Source organism: Galeopterus variegatus, unplaced genomic scaffold (genome assembly GCF_000696425.1).
Source record: "Galeopterus variegatus unplaced genomic scaffold, G_variegatus-3.0.2 Scaffold3653, whole genome shotgun sequence".
In the NCBI taxonomy this organism is placed as follows: Eukaryota; Metazoa; Chordata; class Mammalia; order Dermoptera; family Cynocephalidae; genus Galeopterus; species Galeopterus variegatus.
The window spans coordinates 75,572-98,576 of record NW_007729764.1 but is presented as its reverse complement, the minus strand read 5'-3'; the positions used below and the strand labels follow the sequence as shown (position 1 = coordinate 98,576).

Here is a 23,005-nt window from a genome sequence, read left to right as displayed (position 1 = left end):
TACTCTGCTCAGCAGTTTAAGGGACCATTGGTAACATCTTACTGATCAAAACACAGAAGTCGTCATGTCTTTATAAGACATTCTATTTCATGGGGAGATGCGGGGAGGCCACAGGGCAGGGTGTAAATAAAAGAAGTTAGAGAGGTGTCTGAGGGTATGGTGAAGAAGGTAGATGTGTGTATAGTCTATTGACTTGAAGAGCAGATCATGGAAAAACTTGACATAGCTTTTATTATCACTCACATCCCTGGAAACCAACAGATGGAATCTGTCATTGCCAAGTTCTAATGCATTTCATGTTCATGCTCAGCATCAGGACACTGGGCTTGCCAAATACCAATAAACTGCTGATGGTGAGGTGAGTATCAGACGTCCATGAGCAGAACACCACTCTTGACTTAGGAGAATTTCCACAAAAGGCAGCAGGTGCATGGGTCCAGACATGTAAACTGAAGATGAACAGTGTCCATAAGAAATATTTTTTTTAGTATAAAAAAATATAGAGACAACCCCTAAGGGTAATTCATATCTATTCATTGATAGGGCTCATTATGAGAACTGTAGCAATGAATTCTTATCCTAAAGGATAGTCAACAGAATAGCTATTACATTCAGATATTAAGGCAAACCATAATATAAACCTCAAGAAGCCTCTAGTCTGTGTCATTCTGATGCTTTCTGAAATGAGTCCTTGAATACTAAGGCCCAAAACTCTTGAACTGAAAAATTTTGATTCCTATCAACCAGCCACCTTAGTGCCTGGGCTTCTTTCTTAGATTGTTCAAAGCTTGGTATCCACATCTCTCGCATAGAGCTCCGACGCGGAGCCCAAGGTGAGAAAGCAAACACCGTAGGCTCCGGGCAACTCAGGTGGGTGTCTTCTGCCTTCCATGCTTTGGGTGGTAAGCCCTGCATTAAGAGAAGGGAGGAATAAATTAAAAACACATGGTAAGAAAGTACAATTCCCGTGTTCCCATCTCACAATAACAGAATGCAGCAATGACTTCCCTAAATCAAATACCTCCACCCCATAGAGTCTCGTTACACTGTTAAATATTTAAAAGGGAAAGAAAGTATCTCACATTAATTGAGAATATTCTGTGCACTAGATACTCTGCAGGGCACTTGGCATGATTGTCTCATTTAATTCTTATGGTAAGCATATTAAATGGGTACTACTACCTCACTTTACAAAGGTGGAAACTAAGGCACAAAAAGTTATGTAAATTGTCCCAAAAGATGTACCTAAAATTAACTCAGTTACCTCCAGATACTAAAGCTTTCCCCTCTTTTTTGTTATCTGTTTATCTGTTTCTCCCTTTCCCACCCCCCATATCCTACTGTCACTATCCTTCTCCCCATAGGCAGATATTTTAATGTGCTTAATACATTTCTTTGTATTCAAATGTCTTTTCACAAAATGTGTTCTCATCTTCTTAGCATGTATTTAGAGTTTACTTATATGTTGTTATATATCTCATTCTGTTTGCTACTTTTTCACCAAGCATTATTTTTACAACTATGTTGTCACACATACATCTAGTCTCTTGTTTTTAATGTATTTCCACTGCACTCCACTGTCCCCTACACTGAAATGTTTCTGCAAAACAATAATACCCGACATTTGCACAGTGTTAAAATGCTTTCATATGGACCTCTGCTTCAACGAACTTGGTCCATGCTCTGTCGTGGTTTATTTCCACAGCCTCCTAACTAGTCCCCCTAATTCCATGCCTGATCCACTGCAGGCTACACTAAGCAGCTCTTCTCTCTTCTAAAGTCCAAGTCCTTCCAATGCCTTACAAGTTCAGGATTTGGCCCTCCAATAATTTTCTAAGAGACGAAGGAAGGAAGGAGGGGAGAAAGGAAGGAAGGAAGGGAGAAAGGAAGGAAGGGAGGGAGGAAGGGAGGAAGGGAGGGAGGGAGGGAGGGAGGGAGAGAGAGAGAAAGAGAGACCATATTTTAAATATAGGTCTTATTCATTACCACAAGTTGGCAGAGAAATGGATTCTGATATTTATTGTAAAAATCTTCTTCATTTGCTCATTGTGTTAGTGCTTGTTTCATTCCTTTTTTGGAGTAGGTATGTAAATAAAATTTTAAGAATTTCAAAAGTATTCAATTCTTTGAAATGTATATCAGATCCCTCAAGACAGCAGTTTCTGCCATAGTTTCTGTCATCTCTGTATAATTTTTGTAATGATTTAGGTAATAATTATGAGCAAATAATGCTTTTAATAAAACTAACCTATACCTTTCAAATTTCTCAGACTAACACAAAATCCCCAAATTCCCATTGTTTCATTCTTTCATTTATACATTCATTTAACAAGAAATTTCTGAACACCACTCTGTACCAGATGTTGTGCTAAGTACTGGTTATACTCAGACAGGCATAAATAAAAGTGATGTGTGACTTTATTTTACAGAGAGTGTGAGAGAGAGAGAGAGAGAGAGAGAGAGGAAGACAGACAGACAAAATCCAGAATGGCAGACTGAACACACACATCTCATTTTATTCTCTCTTGAACACCAGTACAACGAGAGTAAAAGGGCTGTTCTCAAAAGGTACTAACCTGTAAGAATTGGGAGAATGGAGGAGGACAGAAAAGGAATGATAAAACGCTGGAGACTGGAAAGCAAGTGGAAAAGTAGTAAATCATTTAACATGTTCTTAAAAACCTGGGTTGAAAGGCAGCAGCAGGGTGAGCTGAAAAGCAGTCTATTTTAAATTGTCGATACCCCAAGACTAAGAGGTACCAGACACCCCTGGAAGTGAGAGAGGGGGCAATAAATGTAGAAGAATGAATAGGAATTCTGTTTAAGGAGCATTCAGATACCCAGATCTCTTCATCTACTCGTCATGCCCAGCCACTGGCCTCTCCCTTACCTGACAATAGACTAGAGGTTTGTTCTCTGGTGAAGTAAAACACAAGTTCTGTGACCTGGAGAAACGAGGCAAAGTGGAGGGCAGGGGCGTGGTGCCAAACACAGAAAGACGCAGTGAGCACGTGGATGCTGGACAGCGGGACTCTCGTGCGCTCTGCCTGCAGTCCACTCCCACAATGAGGGCAGCCACGGCTGCAATCCAGGCAGGAAAATGAAGGGCCCTTCTCTGAAGAATGCCATGGGTCTGGGGGACATAAGTAAGATACCCCCTAAGGAAACAACCTCGCCAGATCACTCTACAATGAAACTCACTCATACTCAGGACTCCAATCAAACCACCCTAATATGAGCAGGTTACCAAGATTACAAAACGTCCGAGAAAAGTTTCCAACACGAAAAATAGACACGAGGCAAAGAAAAGAAATTTTTAGAGAACTTCAAAAGAAAAGAAGATCAATGGGAGAAAAAAAGAAAGATTCAGACACCAGGAAAAAAAAAATCAGAGAACATATACACACATAAAATGAGATCCTAAATATTAGAGATATAATAGCAGAAATGAAACAGTCAATAGAAGCGTTGAAAGAGAGAGCTGAAAAATATTCCATAAAATAGAAAAAAAAGATAAAGAAACAGAAAAAGCATTTGAATATTGAACCTCCTGGACTGGTTCTCTAACATTGGAAGACCAGTCCTGCAGATCCAATGTACAAATATTAAGAGTTCCAGAAAAGAGAGAGGAAAGGAACATCCAAGAAAATCATTTTTTTTAATTTCTCCAAACTGAAGAACTTCAGTTTCAGATAGAAAAGACCCACTGAGAGTCCAGCACAATGAACACAAATAGTCTCTTCCCAAAGTTCATTTTTATAAAATTTCAAAACACAAGAAGACATTCTACAACTTTCCTGAAAGGAAAAGTCTAATTTAAGGATCAGAAGTTAGAATGGCTTTGGATTTCGTGACAGCAATACTGGAAGTTAAAAAGCAATGATGAGATTCATTGATGAATATTAACATTATTGGGTAAAACTTTAAGGAGAAAAAGGACACTTGCACACCCTCAAAATCTCCCCCCTGCCCCCACTAAACATTTATTAATTATTTTGGTAGTTTTAACATGTTCACTAATTATTTAATATTCCTCCCCCAAGGAGGTGAGGCTGAATTTCTCTCTTTAAGTGTGGGCTGGACTTACTGACTTGCTTAGTGGAAAAGGAAAAATAGCAACTTCACAGTGGAAAAACCTAGCAGACACCACCCTAACCAAGCAATCAAAGTCGCCATCACCAGTAATGCCGTGCCAATATCACGCAGCCCTCACATGACGCAGTGAGGACACTTCCACCTCTGTGGTACTATTCCCTGAAATCCATAACCCAAGTCAACATGAGATAACATCAGACAAGGCATATGAAAAGACATTTTACAAAATACTGACCGGTACTCTTCAAAAATCATTAAAAATAAGGAAATATTAGGCAACTTTCACAGACTGGAGGAGATTAAGGAGACAGAATGGCTAAATATAACCCAGTAATCTGAACAGACAAGGATGTTAGTGAACTATGGTAAAACATGACTCAGGTCTTTAGTTAACAGTATTGTACCAGTACTAATTTGTTAGTGTTGACAAATGTACCCAGCGATGCAAAATGCTGACATTACTGGAAGCCAGGTGAAGAGCATACAGAACTCTTAACTATCTTTCTAACTCTTCTGTAAACAAAATTATCTCAAATTAAAAGTTTTTTAAAAAGGCAATGGCAAAATGCCTTCAAAATTCTAAGGAAAACTGATGTACATTTTAGTAGTTTCCACAGCTAAACTACTGCTTAAATGTTGGAGCAGAATGAGGACATTTTCATATATTCTCCCATGCACCTCTTTTCTGGAAGCTATTAGGGTCTGGTCAACCAAAACAAGAGAGTAAACTAAGAAAATGAAAGATAAAGCATGGAGAAAACAGAGATGTCAACACGAGAGAAAATGAAAAGAAAGGAAATCTCACCATCCTGGGGAAGGGAGCTCTCAGGCTGATGCTCTACACTAAGTACAGAGGGAATAAGTACAGAGGGCGACCAGGGAATGTGGGAGTCGTCAGAGGTTCCAGGAGAGGCCTCTTTGACAAAATGAAATGAACTGGAAGCCTGGTATCCCTGAAAGTCTTCAGAGGAAAATTTAAACAGTCAACAAAGATTGAATCAGTGACAAGTACATAGAAAAATAATCAAATAAGAAGTGAGACAGTTACTAATAAGAAGGAAATAAAAAGCTGTACAGGTAAAGGAAAAACTCATAGTATACTACATGGCTCATCTCTGAATCAGTTACACAGTCATATTCACATAAACACTGAATATTAACAAGAAGTATATAAACATGTTACTTAGGAACATTGAGTAAATATCAAAATGATTAAATAATTAGCTAAATATTGTAGTTGCTTCTGGAGAGGAGGGAAAGGGAAAAGAAGTGGAAGACTGATGTTTGTGGTAACTTTGTAGAACTACCTGATTCTTTAACCTATGTGCATGCATATCTTTTTCTAAAAAAAAAAAAGTTTAATGGGAAGACAGCAACATTAATGCACTGGGTTTATAATGATTAGAATTTTCATCCATCCAAAATTTAGAAAGACAAGCAGAAAAACCAATTTGTAAATATAACGACTTGGGTACTACCTATGGTTGAATTCAACATATTCTGTTTTCCTTAAAACTCCCAAAGGAAACATAAGATGCAAGGGGTGTTTAGCCTGAAAAAGAGATGACTTTGAGTGAACATAGAGCTTATCTTCAAGCATCAGAAGGGACTATAAGTGGAATTGTGGATTAACTTGTTTAGTAGAGTGTGAAGGACAAAGATTCCCAAACCCTCCCTTCTCTTGGGAACCACTGACTGACAGATAATATGGCATTTGGCTTCCAAGAGCCTGGAACTAGAACAGGGATTCTTTACCAAGACAACATAGAGTGCAGAGAACCAGCCTAAAAATCCAAATTGCAGACCATTAGAAAATGCTAAAGCTTAAAATCTGGGAAGTCTCATTACCAATACAAAGTTCAAAGGACCAGAGGTAGGCTCAAATTGGGGTTATGTTAGCTAGAATTCATGGTTGGATGAAGACTGCATCTGGAGCAAGAGCAGAACAGGATCAAGTAAGGAGGTCCCAAAGTCATTACTACAAAACAATTTTTGAGAGGCCACTGCTCACTTTCATTAGCTGGTAGGTACAGATAGATGCCAGGCTGTGTCCTGCTGAACTGAAGAATCAGAGTAGACAGCTAAGAACTAACTATAGAAGGGGAAGTTTAGATTCAAATCAAAGAACAATGTAACTGTCAAAACTAACAAAAGATAATGTCTTAAAAAATAATGAAATTGCCAACGCTGGAAATGTTCCAACAGAAATTAGCAGACAAGTTGCTCATGATAATTGAGTCACCAGTCAGCTGGTAGTTGTAGAGATCATATAACCTTCAATAGCCTTCTCAACCATGACCTTGCTTAAGTGTTTATATGAGAAAGTCAATAATAATACTCTATTTCCTTATGGGCCCACTCAAGAGAAGTGTCCATTCAACAGTGTAGGATAAAATTCCATCTGAAGGTGACATCACAGAGAAAAGAATCTTATAAAATGGACTCGTTCACTCTAATGTTCTGCCAGAAATATTTCATAGTCCGATCTGAAGGAAGTGTGTCTGATAGAATAGTTATGACATTTTCAGAAGTAACTAAGTTTCAGCATTCTTTTCCAGCTAAGGTCTTGGGCAGTAAAACAGGCTGTTCCTAAAATATGATTTTAAAAGATTTTTCTTCCAAAGAGAACATGGGAAAAAGACAGATAATCCTCAGATTCATATCTTTTTTGTGCCCATCAGAGAACTGAATTCCAAAGAGTGGTAAGCCCTTCCAAGGAGAGGTGGAAATATGATCTGTTTCACCTTTGACAGAACACAGGAGAAAGAGGTGTCTACTGTACAAACAGGTAACCAGAAATCAGTTAAAATTTTAAGAAACACTTAATGGTGAAGGATGGACTATCATGTTAGTTTGGAATAGCTGAGAGACCCCAGACACAAAAGGAGAGTTCAAACTCACTCAAAAGTTCTTTTCCATGGACTTCCATCAAATGTCCAGAAAGAAGACTAGGGCAGGGCAGCTGACTAGCGTTCCTCTCCTTGGTTTAGACATGGAGGGCAATCAGCTTCCACTGGGGGAATTCAAGAAGTCCCTCCAACCTCCCCAGATCCTTTCCTCACAAAGAGAAAATGTTTTAAGCCATTAAGGGAGCGGTAGCAAACCCTTCTGCACCAGATCCAAAGGAAAAGGATATTACTTCTGGGGGAGGAGGAGAAATAAAACTACCTGTCTTGTGGTTGGGGACAGGTTGAAAACTATTGTGGGCCTAGAATTCTACAATATCAGAGGTCACCTACCACTGGGGAAGGACACAAAACTCTCCCATCCAAACTAACCACAGATATAAGGCAAAGTTTGGCTGCCATGGAAAGGCAGGAACACTGAAAAAGCTTCATCCTTGAGAGCCAGGAATTCACAGCCTGCCTTAGCCTGAGGCTGCCAAGACAGTGAAGAAGCCACCTCCCCCCCCCCCACAATGTAGGCCTTCCACTAAGTATCAGGGTGTAGCAGTTTACCACCACAGCAGGAGCAAGAGCATTGAGAGGACCTCATCTGTGACACAGCAGTGCAGGAACTGATAACAGCTGAGCGTGGAGGAGAAATACTGAGAAACACTCCTTAGCACCCTAGCCCCACTGTGAACACAGGTAACAGCACTAATTACAGGATAATTATCATTACTAGAAAAACTTGAAGGCTGTGGAACACCAAAGGTAATAATAACAACACAAAACTCAAATCTCCTAACTAGCCTGACTCAACCCCACACACACTAACAGCTTGACAGAAGAGGCATGCCTATTTCCTCATGTAATAGTTATTCACCTCGGTCTCTGTACTTTTGAACATGATGTCCAGCAATCAATCAAAAATCACAAGACACATTAAAAAGAAAAAAAAAAAGGTCAAGAGATAAAGCAATCAACAGAACCAGACTCCAGAGATGACTGTGATGTTAGAATTATCAGGCAGGAACTTTGAAATAACTACCATTAATATGTTAAAGAATGTAGTGGAAAAGGTAGACAATGTTCATGAACATAAAGGGAATTTTAGCACAGAGATGTAACACAAGACAAGAGTCAAGTGGAAATGCTAGGTTTCAGCAGCTGAAAGGATGTTGAATGAGGTGACCTCTAAGCTACTTTTGACTCTAACATTCTATGATTCTAAGACCATGACTTAAAGAGGGTAAGACAAGAAAAATCAAAGTAAGGAAAGGATGGTTTATATGTAGAGCACATGAGGTTAATAATCTCCAACCTGGAATTGTTCCCTCTGCAATTTAAAATATACAAAGCAATGAGAAATTACTACATGTAATTCAAATTAGAAGGTAAATTCTATTAACCTTAAGACAGATTGTCCACTCTGTCCAGTTTAAATATAAATAGGAAATCTCTAAATTGTCTTGTTTTTCAGAGTCATGTCATACTGAATCTTTTTTTTTCCTACCAATTCTCCCCATTTGCATACCTTACCTATCATTCTAACTCCAAAAAAATTATTCGAACTACTTACAATATCATGTTTAGTCTTTAAGAACAAAAATGTTGACCCAAGATATGTCTCTTGGATAGCTTTTAACAACTGACATCTGTGATACAGGTAGCATAAGGTCTTAAACTTAGTAGATATTAGATAAAAGTTTGCTCAAAGACAATACTCTCTGTGTTTATTAAACTGTGGTCCTTACATGAAACTGTACTCCAAATAGCTAGACTAGACAGTAATAGGAACCAAGCAGTTCAAGTGGCATCGATTAATCTCACCACCATTCCCAGAGACCCATTTGCTCATTTTGTGCTTCTCATCCCTGCAACCTTAGGCTTTCCTAAGGTTTCTGGTTCCTGGTTAATTAAAGAAGGAGAATTCTTTTCCAGTACGGGCACAGGAAGGTTCCACTGAACTTGAGTCTATAGAAGTACAACAGCTACTTGGTCACTTTGAGCTCTTCATGCCACTTCTTGTACTTGTGGAGGTGATGGGACTAAAGTGGAGCTAACATTGCTGCCATGCAGTGGAGACAAACAAGGCACATGCAGGACTGTGCAGTGTCCACGCACGGTGAGGAATATGGAAGTTCACTTGCCATAACACAGCCTGGGAGGGGCAGGACAGCTACAGACTCCCAAAGGAAGACAGTCTGGGTCACCCCACCAGGCAAGCAACCCAAGCCAGTCAAGTCACTGGCCAAGAGTGAAGGAAACAGAGACTGGGTTGCAGAGGTGGAAGAGGATGTGTATCGTTACTGAAGTTGGATCAGCTGTAACAGGGTTGTCTAGAATTTGTTTTGCTAACCCTCCCATCCGAAGTTGTTCAGAGATTGGGGTTGACCAACATTTTCAAGAGAATTCTGCAACTAACTGAACTTGTACTTCCTCTCTTAGGGAAGAAATGATGGTGTCCCTCTCATAATTGTTAAGTACTGTAGTATGAGACCTGGATATAATAGGAAGACAAGGGAATCTGAGTGGTGTAAGGGATTGACTACATCAGACACCTTTCATTTCATCATTTCAGATCCTCTCAGCAGAGATGGTCTCTTGTGCTAGCACTGCATGGACTGACAGACTCCATAAGACATAATCTACAGAACAGCATGTCCTGCCTGTACCTGTGCCTTTCATCTTCTGTGCTAAAGCTTCCATACTGATTTTGCTCTGAGACCCCACAGGAAGCTGGCATGCACACATCCACATCCCAGAAGTGAGGGGGCAGTTAACACCTCATGGGATAAACCAATGACCAATAGGAGACAGAAACCAGTGGATAAATTCTTCCTACTTCCTTCCTACAGAGAAAGGGACATTAAGAAAGTTTACATAGCTTTGCGGGCATGCAGTCCCATAGATGAACGATGAGTCGCACTCAGCAGTGGCCAGCACAATAACACGTCCTGGTGTGGGCTGTCCTTCCTCCCCTGCTTCACTCTCCCTGTCCCTCACTCTGCCTTGCTGAGACTGTACTTCAGGATTACATGCAACTACGAATACTGAATACTGACTCAGTCTTCTTCTTCCACTGAACAAACACAACCCTCGCAACCAAGCCAGCATGTCCCCTGAAGGAGACTGGAAGGGCAAACTGATAAAAAGGTCAAGTCATCAAAAGAGACACTTCATCAAAAAAAGTCTTGATGGCAAATCAGCAATTAAAAAATGCTCAGCATTATTAGTCATTAGAGAGATATAAATTAAACCACAGTGAGATACAACTATTCACCCACTAGAATGTCAGAAATTAAAAGACTGACCACACCAAGTGTTAGTGAACAGAACTTTCATTCAATACTGGTGAGAATGGAAGATGGAACAACCTTGGAAACCGTTCAGAAGTTCTGCAAAATGTTACGTACACATCTACACACAGACTAGCCATTACACTCCTAGATATGAGCTGAAAGCGTATGTCCATATAAAGACTTGTACATACAGACTTTGCATGAATGTTCATAATATTTCCATTTATAATAGTCAAAAACTGGAAACAACTCAAATGTCCATCAACAGGTGGGTGGACAAGCAAGTTTGGTATATCCATTGTTCAGAAATGCACTATCAATACACACCACATTGTGGATGAATGCTGACATTATTACAACATTACATACCATATGATTCCATTTATATAAAATTCTGGAAAATTTTCTGGGCTTCTTTTCACAGGTGACAAAAAACAGATGGGTAATTGAGAAAGGGCGTGTAAGAGGAACAGATTACAAAGAGACATGAAGAAATTTGGGGAGTATTATAGAAATGTTTGTCATCTTGATTATGGTGATGGTTTCACAGGTGCATGCACATATCATAACCAAATTTTACACTTTTAAATATTTATTATGTGAAATTTATTGTCCATCAATTATACCTCAATAAAACTAATTTTAAAAAATTTATCCCAATTCCATAGAATTATATTTCTGATGATTACATGTTATCACCCCTATAAACAGCCTCTTTGAGGACAGGATAATTTATCAATAAATACTCTTTAACTGACTATAATTAACTCCTGGAGTGACCTTTTCAACACTGAGAGACTTTCCCCTACACAATGAAAGCACAGAAAGTACAGAATAAGCCCACTCAGACTCACTAGGTGTGGCAGACAGACTCAAGGTGGCTCTGTGACCCCCACTCCTGGTATTAACACCCTTGTGTAATCCCCTCCCCTGTGACTTAGTCTATTCAGGCTGCTATAACAAAATACTATGAACTGTGTGGCTTCAATAACAAACATTTATTTCTCAGAGTTCTGGAGGCCACGGAGTCCAAGATCAAAGCACTAGCAGATTCAAGGTCCATTGAGGACCTGCTTCCTGGTTTACAGACGAGACCACCTTCTTGCTGTGTCCTTCTCCATGGTGGAAAGAGGTGAGAGAGCTCTCTGGGGTCTCTTTTCTAAGGGCACTAATCCCATTCATGAGGACTCCATCCTCATGACCTACTTACCTCCCAAACACCCCATCTCCAAATACCGTCACTTTGGGGGTTGGGGTTGCAACATATGAATTTCGGGGTCACAAACATTCAGTCTATAGCAAGAACCTGGAGTGTGGGCATCACTTTGCACTTGCTTCTAGACAATAGAACATGGCACAGGTGACAGGGTGTGTGTGATTACGGGTATGACACTGCACACACTGGTCTTGCTGGAGTTTTTGGCTTCCTTGCTGGTTTGAGGAATGAAGCAGCCTTGTTGGGGAGCACACATGACAGGGCACTGTGGGTGGCCTCCAGCTTCCTATCAGCAAGAAGCTACAGCCCTCAGGTCTATAACCTCAAGAAAACTTAATCTGCCAAAAAGCATGTGAGCCTAAGAGCAAACCTTTCCCCAGCTGAGCCTTCAGATGAGAATCGAGCCCTGACTGACACCTTGACTGTGGCCTTGCAAAATGCCCAGCTAAGCTATGAACAGAATCCTGACCCACAGAAACTTTATGTTGTTTTAAGCCATTATATTTGTGGTAATGTTGTTATACAGCAATAGAAATAACTAATACAGTAAGTCCACATACTCATGAGAGTAAGAGAAGGAAAGAAGCAGAGTAGAAAAATGGGAAATACATTGGAAATTCCAACAGTATTTTCCACATCCAAACACAGTGATTTTAACTATTATGAATTGTAAGATAAAAATAATCAGAGTTACAGGAAATCATATTACGCCTTTCAGCTTCTCTTTGGCTGAAAGAAAAAGTGAAGAAACGTATTTAAATAGCTTACTTTAAGGCATGGCATACATAAGCTGTAACAAATCTTGTAAAATAAATGCAAAAGGAAACAACTGGTTTAATAGCCTTTAATTTCCTTTTGTGGTATGTTTTGATCTGCTTTTCATTAATGAGCACGTTACCATTTTAGAATTGTAACTAACATTCACTGAAATGCATACAGAACCTTCTAATCACCCTCACCGACCACCTCTCTGGGAGAAATAAGAGCATGCTGCAGGTGAGCCTACTCCACTGATTTTTCCTCAATGAGTCCACAGAGAAAAATGGCATTCAATTATACCACCTTCAGGCACCCTGAAATACCAAAATCCGTTAGCTATTTCTGTTGGAGATGCAGAAATGTACGTATTCTCCCATATCTTTTTTAAAAACTGTTTACCAATATCATTATACCTCTCTTCCAGTCCCCAATAATCATTCTGATAGGGCTTCTGGGAGGCGCAGGAGCAGCTGGGTTTTGCATAGTTCTTTCAGTTTCCTGTGAATATAACTTCCACACCTTGAAAAGTTCTTCAAAACTAGCCTAGGCAAATCATCACCCTCGCAAGTTCATCGATATATTGTGAGAATAAATAATTGGTATAGCATGGGCAATTAATGTGGTCTCTACTCTCTCAGGTGTTTTCACAGTTGTGTGTATGTCTGCATATGTGTGTGTGTGTGTGTGTCTGTGTGTTGTGCATTTTATTTTTTTCTGTAATGTGGCCCTATAAATTAGACTATAAAGGAAGTCATCAGAAATCAGGATGCATTCTCTGAGAAGAATGATGTAATATTCAGTGTTCCTGTTGCTGACCAAGGCACTCAGCATAAAATAAATAATTCTGAGTTGAAATCTGTTATATAAAATCAGATAGAAGAATTAAAATTCTCATAATTGTTCAAATCAGGAAAATAATGTTTAGAATATTTTATCTTTATCTAAACATACAATACTTGGTATATGAAAGCCTCACCATAGCATACATAAAATACATAAAAATAATTTCACACACTGTTTAGGCTGATGTTTGACCTGAAAGTATTATGATAGCTAAAATAAATATTTAAACATTTAACAAAAATTGTTTGCCTTCATAGAATTTAGATAAAACATTAGGGGTACATGGGAGTCAGGCAAGGGGATGAAGGGTGACAGGCAAGTGGTACATGTGGACCACAGCACTGTTTAAAAATTTCAAGAGAAGTTGAAGCTAATCTTCCTTTTTCTTTCAACAAATTTCCTTTTAACAAATTTGGTTGCACATAAAGTGGAACCATTCCCACTATAAACAAAGTAAAGCAAACAAACGCCAAGAGCAATCTAGATATTTGAGGACATCACTAAGATCTTTAAAATAATTTAAGAAAAAAAAAGTCTTTAAGTATGATGCCCATCATTATTTGAATATAGTCTCTCTGTACATAAATAAGCATGTGTTTGTGCCAGAAAGAGCGAGAGAGAGAAGTTAGCTGTGTATGTGAAATAAAAATGAGTTTCAATCAACACACTGTACTTCACAAATATGTACATATAAATGTTAAAATAAAAATAAACGAGTTTCAAAACTGCAGCCCATGGCGAGAGTGTAAGGGGCTGGCAGAAGTCGTCATACTCCTTTGCCATAGCACTGATGGGGAGGTGAGAGGACTGACCACGTGGATGATATGCAGAACTCTCAGATTTTTTGTTTCGGGGCATTGTCCCCTCCTTCTGCAGCCTCCTTATGTCACTGCCCAGCACCTGCAACAGGGATGTCCTCCAGAGAAACAACAGAGGAGAGCTGAAGACCTTCGGGAAGAAGGACGTGACTTGTAAACATCATGTCAATCTCAAAGGATAGGAATAAAAATTCAAGCTTCCTTCACAGTCCAGCCTCTGCCTGGAAGGAAGAGCAGAGCTGAGGGGCCGCGACAGACAAGCATAGCGCCTGTGCAGGATGGCAGAGACCCTCCAGACGGCCAGCCTAGCACCCCTGCTGACCCGGACTCACTTACCCTCTCCTGAAGCCTGATGTTCTCCCACACCTTGCTGCACACCATGCACTCAAATGCATCGATGTAATTATCCTGGTTGATGTCTTGCACTCCCCATTTCCGTTCCTTGAGAGCTTTCAGAAGTCGCTGGTTAGAGATCTCACCCTTCAGCTTCCATTCTATGTAGGCCTCATACAATCTGTCATCATAATCCAGTCGTCTGATGTAACTTGCCAGTTCTCGGGGGTGAGAAAATTCTGACACGAGAATAGCACTTCTGTTACTGGGAAGCCAGTCTGTGATGCTGGGGGATCCGTAATACACAGGAACTACCCCCAGTTTCAGTGGTCTCCAGAGCTTCTCAGTGACGTAGTCATCACAAATTGCGTTCTCAAAAGCAAGGATAAACTTGTACTGTGCAATGATCCTGTAAAAGTCATCAGCGTCCATAGAGGCTGGATTTTTCAGCTGCTGAGGGAGATCTTTGTTTCGTAAACACTCACCATAGGAATCAACCTCGATGTAAGTCATCAGCTCACGAACATAGCTGTCCCTATCTGATGGCGGGTCACAGTCTGACTGTACATACACCAGTGGAGCAAGTCTTTTTCTAAGGTTGTTTTTGGACTGTAAAGGAACTAGGTATTGGAGTGACTTCAGGGCTTCTATTCCCTCCAAGTATTGGGTAGTTAGTGGCAAGTGGGAATGCCTGCTGAATGTGGCGGTGTAGTTGAACAAGGTGATGACCGGCTTATGAAAGAGCCTGTAATTGTTTTTTGGGGACTCTTCATGAAAAAGAGCCCAGTCATGATGGGCTTTCCGAGGCAGAGGTAAGCTATCTATGTTAAAGTCAGTACCTAAGAAAAGAAATAAAATATTAATTAGTAGGCTCTAAAGAATTTCGGTGTCTGAATTTGAGTCCACAAGATTAGAATGCAGAGGCGTCGGAGGCTGCAGCGTGCTACAGTGTCACTGCAAAGTGCCTTGCAGCCAATCATGACGTTTTCACCCCAGAAACTGGTCAGGAAGAGGATCACCACGTAGAGGGAACATCTTTCTCATTTTATAAAAAGGAAGTGGGAGTAGCCTCTGGCCAGGTTCTAAAGAGAATTTATTCCACTGCCTCCTGCAATTGGCTTTTCTCCCCAGAGGTGTTGTCTACAAGAAATAGGGCAGGAGAAATAAAGAGATAAAGATAGACAGTTCTTAAAAAAGAAAAGAGGAAGGGAAAGGAAGCCAAAAAGGGAAAAGAAACTGGTAGATTGATTAATTGAAAAAAAAGTGAAATCATGCAAAAATAGCCAGAAAAAATATACAGGATAGATTTCTTTAATACAAAATGATCGATTTCAACAAAGTGCAGTTAATCAATCTTAGTCAGAATGGTAGACAAGAGGCTTTTAAAGAGGAAAGAGCTGATTGCACTATATTATAGATGGCTGCAGGATGGACACAAATCAACAAGCATATCAAGAAATAAAGAGAAAGCATAACAGAATTATAAGTACAAGGGATTCCAGCTTCCACAGGATTAATTGGAAAACCTTTGAAACATGATAACGTGCAGACAGAAGAGATGGATGTGGTAAGCAAGTGTTTCCTGGCTGTGTGGGTGGAGATCCAACCAGAAAGAACTTATTTCTATAACTGAGAAAGAAGAATTAAGACAATATCTAATACAGAATTTTTGAAGTGTTTGTGACACCAATGATTTTGTGGACTCTGATTTCAGTTTTTAAAAATAAATGAGGAAATTAAGTAAAGAAATGGCCAAAAACAACAACAAAAATATCCATCTTCTAGCATCCACTGGAAAAAACAAAACAAAACAAAACAAAAAACTACCAAATAAATATTTCCAGCAGAATAAAACATATTCTCTGTTAGAGTTCATAAAAATTAATTATTTAACGACAGTGCACACTCTCTCAAATAAATATAAATTCTTTGGTGCCAATAGTACATCAATGAGAAATCAATTAATCAGGAAAGGCTTTTAAACAATTAAAGATCAAATAAGATTATGGCAGAGTACATAGACTAAGCACAGTGAAGTTGCCGAATAAAGTAATTCTTTTGATAACAGGCTTTTATTTTCAATCAGCAGCAATGAATTACTAACATGTAAAAATAGCTATATGCTTGCTTACTTGGGATTTGCTACATTTGACCTTCGGCATCACAAAAAATACTCATCCACACACCTGAAATTTAATGGCAATAGAATCAGATGGTTGGCAAAGGTTAATAACATTAATAAAGAGAATATGAGGACACGAAAGAGAATTTGAGAAGAAAGGAAACATTGCATTGAAGGGTCTAGGATGGTCAAGTGGCCAGTGATGGGAAATGGAACCCACAAAATTGAGGGAGAACATGAGGTTTGCACCTAAGGCATTACAGAGAGTCAAGGCCGTTTACATGGGAGAAAAAGTACCAGAGTCCCATCCACAGGAACCAGAGGCAGGGATCAAAGTTGGTAAATTAGAGACAAAGAGGATATGATTAAAATAAAAGTAGATCCAGAATTAATTGGGGGGGGGGCGGAGATCAGGCACAGGGGTTTTGAGTGAGTGACTCGAATGCCAGTGGCTGTCAGCTGCTAATTGCTAGGAGGCTCATGTGTGGTTCTTAATCTGGTTCACTGTGAGTGCAACACAGCAAAGACCCAAAAGGGAGAGCAGGGAAGCAGAAGGCATGGAGCCACTGCTTCAGAGTGGTGAGGGCCTGGCTTTCCTCTCTGCTCAGTAAAGTGTATGAGTAACCAAAAATGGCTGTGTCTAGACTCTTCTGTGGCCGCTGTGTAGGTCCGCTCACGTTGTGTTGGTAATAGGAATGGAACTTGAATCCTGCACCAGTTATAATGAGCCTATCACTCATGATAACTAGATGCAGGTTTACAGGTTAATTCTACTACCTCCAGCCAAGATGCTATTAGAATCTCAATGTTGAAAGGTAAGGGAGAAAAGGGTGAAGTTCCTCAAACATGCAATCTGCAGGAGCAAAAAAAGCCTGCAGAACGTAAGCAAGAAATATCAATAGTCGTGTATTAAGAAGCAACAAACCCTTTCATAAATGAGAGTGAGAAACTCTCATACATCCATCTTTCTGTTTATTTTGCAGGGGAGAGGCTGTCTTTAATAGTGGGGGCTGCCTCTTTAATAGAGAGAAAGTCAAAGGGACCTAATTCCTCAGAAATATTTCCCATAGTTGCTATTTAAAAAAGCATTTCCTAGTAACTTCCCTGAGATACACACCCAAAACACAACCATACACACACACACACGATTACATTAAAACAGGTCTTCCGTTATATTCTTTCGAACTAAAATTATCTGGGGAAGATTAAAAAACATGTCATTTTGCCTTGTGAGCTTCTCTCCTAAGCCTAGAGCTTCAGATGGTAAACACTCAAGAATAGTGAAATTAGAACCATGACAGACCTAAACTACTTCACTGGGGATATCATGGTCAGAAATATGAGTGTCAATAGTGAGCAATTTATAAAAGGCATTGGATGTGCTCAGGACACAACGGAGGGATTTAGCTCTCCCCAACTCCAGGGCAATGCCTACTATAACAAGAGTTGGAACTGGGGTCTTTAAAGAAATGAAAACCGATTAACCTATGATAAACCCGTGAAAATGTGACGAACTTGCATGCGACTGGTTGACTAGTTTTATACAGTCATGTTCACTCCCATCTTCATGTCAACTTACATTCAACAACTTTGGATTCAAGCTTTCATTCTTCTGGGTCATTGTGTGTTTACTAAATACTGACACATATACTCGTTCCTTTAAGCAACAGCTGACAAATGCATCTTAGGCACTAAGTGTACCATAGAGGGAACTGCAGCTTGGAATACAAACAGAAGGAAACTACTGCTGCAGGTGATGCCAGATCGCTGGCTGGGGATGGCTTGGGAAGAGCCCAGGAGCAGAGGAGGGGCAGACGCTCTGAGATGGGCTTGGACGCCCCCTCCTCCTGTGGGCCATGGCTCTTCTTTCCAAATCCCACACAAACTGGTGAAAACAGAAGGCAATGTGCATTATTAACCCCACTTTACCAACAAAGTTTGAATCACTTATTCAGAGCTAAAAACCCCAGCTGGGGACCAGAATTTCAGACTGGCTAATTGCAAAGGACCGGAGCGCTCCCTGGCCTCGCTGCAGCGTTGCTTCTGTTGAATGAGCAACTTGCTCCCGGACTCTCCCGCGCCCCCACAGAAATGCTAGCCAGCTGCTCAGGAAGACCACATGCTTTAATCTGGAAAAGAGACGTGCTCCCACAAAATGTGCTGCAAAGGTAAAGCTCTGCTTTAAAAAAAAAAAAAAAGAATCTCTACCATATAACTGTGTGTCCTATAAAATGTGCCACCAAAAATACCCCAACAGAGAGAATTAAAACTTTCAAGGAAAAACGAATTAGGCCAAAGGGTGGCCTCCTATATTATCATCTAGTATCTGCATAGTTCATTGCTATTTTTAAAGCCTTTAAACAAGAATTTTCTTGACGTATCCACACAACTCCACCAGGTCATTTATTTTCTCCAAACTTCTGAGGGGTAACTAAAATGTGAAAGAATAGTGCTGGTAACTGGAAAGGCTAAATTCTGAACAAAGGAATGAGCCACACAGGCACCTCTGCAGATGTCGTGGCTCAAGCCGGTTCAGAGGGACTCTGACAAGTCACTTGACCCAAAGAGCTTTCCTATTAACTTCTGGAACTAGATTCCTCCCTTTCCTCCCATCATCTCCAAGAGTGCTTTTGCCTGCACCTCGATCTACCCTGTGTCATGCAGCCTCTCTCCGTCATACGTGCTCAGTGAGGTGTGCCCACTGTAGCCCTGGAAATGGAGATTTTTCAAGCCCCCTTATTGTGCCCGCCCGCACTGCAGGCCAGTCAGTAAATTTGCAGTCCCTTTCCTCACACGCTTAGGGCCCAAGGCTAGAGTACAGAAAGAGTCCCAAGTGCCACAGGCCTAAACATTTAAAAGCTATAAACAAACCTAACAAGCTGTTAAGTGTTTTATCCTTCCACCTCCGCATATATACCCTCGTGATAAATATATATGTGTCTTAAGCAAGAGTTCACACCAAATTGTAGATAACACATATTAAAAATTAACATCATTTTCTGCAAAGATGACAGTTCTCTCTTTAGGGCCAGGCACGGGGTGAAAAGACGCGAACTGAGAGGATTCTCCCTGAGTGCCCAAGCCTTCCCGTCCATTCTCAGGGCCACTGCAGGGGACAGGCATTTTCACTTCATCTTTGCAAGGTTCCTTCATGCCTTGTTCGGGGTCATGCCCCCCCGACCCCACCATGCAGAGGCCTCCTGAAGCACCTGAAGACAAGCTCTGCCCTCGTCCACACTAGCATCAGCCTCTCAAATTCCTCAAAGGAACATGTGGCTAGAAGGCCAGGTACAAATTCAGAACTCTCAGATCCCTCTGAGTTCTCAGCCAGAACGTGGTGGTGACTGGCCCCCTCTCCTGTGCCTTGCACTGCCCACACTGTGGGGATCCTCTGTCTATGGATATGGACACCCCAACCTGCAAATCCAAGCTCCATCCCAGCAAGACTCCCTTCTTCACCAAAATTTAGTCAGACTCCTCCAAGCCTCCTTCTCGCCTAGGACTTGACATTGGCCTGCTGAGCCCAGTTTTAGCAAAGAACGCTGCTATACCAGTTTAGCAAGAATCCCCACCCTGGATATAAGATCAAATTCTTCATCTCCTACACTTGATATCTAAGTCCTTGGCCTGCCTTTAGCAAGAATCCCCCTACCCTTGATATCCTCTTGGTAATTTTCCATCCACTCACCCCCCTCACTCTGCTGGTTGACTTATAAGTCCCCAGCTATCTTTGCTATATTTGTATGTAGAGTTAAGCTCAGGAGTTAAGCTCAGTTTTGTGCTGAAGTCTCTCTCCCCTACTGCAGTGGCATGAATAAAATGTCTTGCTGCTTTTAACAAGTGTCTGGTGCAAAACTTTTCTTTTACAGCCCACAGCATTGCAGTCGCCCTTGGCCAACCGGCAAGCCTGGGGTATGTGCTAGCAGCCCAGTTGGCCCTTGGGAGAATAAACCATGGAAGAGGCCAGTACGGGCTCTGGAAGTGGACTCCAGGCCTTTGGAGCAGGGGATTCTAGGAGCCTGGTACTTAGATGGGGTATCTTCCTCTGAGGAGGAGGCATGGGCTCTGTGGCCACAAGTGGGCATGGCACCCTGGTCTGTGGACTTCTCCCCCTGTGTGAAGGGGCACAGCTGGAGGAAGGCCAGAGCAGACTCCCCTTGGCCAAGTCTAAGGGTTCCATCGTCCAAATGTGAGTTGCCAATCACCCTCCCCAGTATAATCACTTGGCAGTTGGAATTCATGCTTTGAACTAAACAGGGTCCTGATGTACAGCTGTAATTCCTTAAACCAATAGCAGGAATCCAGATTTAAAACCTCTGAGCAACTACATACAATACGACTGGGCAAGCAGAGGAGCAAGACAGATGATTACTTCTCTTTAGTGCATTCCCCAAAGTGACACCTTTTCATTGATTTATTCTCAAGCAATACGACAACATGACCATCATTCCACCCCCACTCAGGTGTGAACTAGATCCCAAATTTAACTTCCATTTAGACCGTTCCCTGGAGCTTCAACCAGACACCTAACAGCTTGCTAGTAATGTCCACATGGATATCCCACAGACAAGCACAAATAATTATTACTATTTTAGTCATCTTACCCCCAAACCCACTGATATCACCACCAAGTTGGCTTGAACTTGTTAAAGTAAGCTAGGTACTCTGCCTTCATGCGTACCCCTTCTTTTGTTTTTCCTTTTTAAAGAATAGATCACTGATGCACAGAATTGAGGTAATCACAATTTTTGGTAGATGACATACACACTTCATTGAAGCAAGTATAAACCTAAAGGAACTCTTACCAGGCACCTCTTCTTAACTCCTCCACATGACTCTAGAACATATAGAGAAACGGCCACTTAGAGCACATTGTCCCAGAGATCTGAGGAGTCCCTTAAGTGTTCACTGCTGCAACAACACTATGTGATCAGATAAAGTTCCTTTTTACATTCACATTGAAGCAAGTATAAACCTAAAGGAACTCTTACCAGGCACCTCTTCTTAACTCCTCCACACGACTCTAGAACATATAGAGAAACGGCCACTTAGAGCACATTGTCCCAGAGATCTGAGGAGTCCCTTAAGTGTTCACTGCTGGAACAACACTATGTGATCAGATAAAGTTCCTTTTTACATTCATTTTTTTTTTTTCCCTTAGAATGACTTGAAATGTACTAATACCAAATTCCTATAAGGAACAAAACATCATGTACATAGAAGATTTTTCTCTTTTATAAAAAAACAAACAAACAATATCTACCACAATGGATCCATGGGTCAATGTTTTATATAAATTCATCGCTAAAGCAAAAAATTTAAGCGCAGCCCTTTCTGGTGGAGACTAATTTCTTCCAAATATACCACTGTCTCCCAACACACTTTCCCTTGGGATTTCAAACACCAAGTTTAGTATTACAATGGTCTTTTGCCCAAGATTACACTACTCTCTACTAAATCTGGGTTTATGAAGAGCACAGAGTGACCTTTGCTCTTTTTCCTAAAAGGAGGCTGCGTTAGTCATTGGCTTGTCTGTTGCCCAGCTCAATTCCCACCCTTTGTACTGTGCTCTGTACCGTACAGGGCTGAGACCCAGAAAACTCCATTTCTCAGGCTCCCTGGGCAAGTGGTTTGCAATTGTGTCCTGCCAATGGGAGCACCGTAGGGCGACTGGAAGGTGGAGTGGAAGAGAAGGAACCTCTTCCTAAAGGTTTCTCATGCAGCAGAGAGAACAGTGGTACTGGTGGATAGCATCAGCTGCAACAGTGACAGTGGTGGTGGTGGTGGTGGTGATGGGGACAGTGGTGACAAAGGCCATGTAGGCAATGCTGTCTTTCCTTTGCAGTGACAGTGACCTAAGAGCAGCAGCTGGCCTGCACTCTTGGCAAAGCTGCTTCCCCCTGTATTACTCCAGCCCAGGGGTGGCAGCAGTGTCCCGCAGGTACTTATTTGGCATAACCTTCTCCTCCCTTCTTTTGCTCCACTAGCTCTTCAACTCTTTTGTAATCAATTCCTGTAATAAATTCCTGCTATTTGAAATATCCAGAATAATTTGTTTTCCTATCAGATGATGATTAATAAATATAGAGGCCCATTTTAAAAGCTTGGGACTTCCATCTGATTACAACTTATTATTCCATGTTCTGTTGCAAGTTTTCTCTTGCTCTCTTGCTCCTTGATTTTTCCAAAAATACTATGTTTCTTCATGGTTCTACCCCCTTGTTATCACTACCCTAGGCTTCTATTTTCCTTTCTGCAAATTACCTTCCAGTTTATTTCTCTCTTAGTCCATCTGGTAAGAATGTGGAAGCAGACAAATGTAAGCTTCCTATTTAAAAAGGGAAAACATAAAATCAGAAAATGAGACTCCTTTTTTAAAGCATCAATGGGGCCGGCCCGGTGGCGCACTGGATAAGTGCGCCGCTTGGGAAGCGCGGCAGCGCTCTCGCCCGAGGGTTCGGATCCCACATACAGACCGGTTCCCGCTCACTGGCTGAGCGAGGCACGGGAGCAACACCGAGGGTTGCAATCCTGTTGCCGGTCCCCGGTCCGGTACGGGGGCAACACTGAGGGTTGCGATCCGTTGCCGGACACGGAAAAAGACAAAAAAGACAAAAAAAAAAAAAAGGAAA

General features: G+C 41.1%; 1 protein-coding gene across 2 annotated transcripts in view; it reads right to left on the bottom strand.

Annotated features, from left to right (window-relative positions):
- Positions 1-213: 213 nt before the first annotated feature.
- The window catches only part of LOC103601250 (alpha-(1,3)-fucosyltransferase 10-like), a 30,327-nt gene continuing 7,535 nt past the window's right edge, over positions 214-23,005 (bottom strand). For both annotated transcript variants that reach the window (XM_008585633.1, XM_008585634.1), the window contains exons 2-3: positions 14,255-15,090; positions 214-909 (exon numbers count right to left, since the gene is read on the bottom strand). In XM_008585633.1, coding sequence (XP_008583855.1) covers positions 664-909; positions 14,255-14,764 — 756 coding nt within the window. In that variant the 5' untranslated portion in view covers positions 14,765-15,090 and the 3' untranslated portion in view covers positions 214-663. The remainder of the gene's footprint in view (positions 910-14,254; positions 15,091-23,005) is intronic.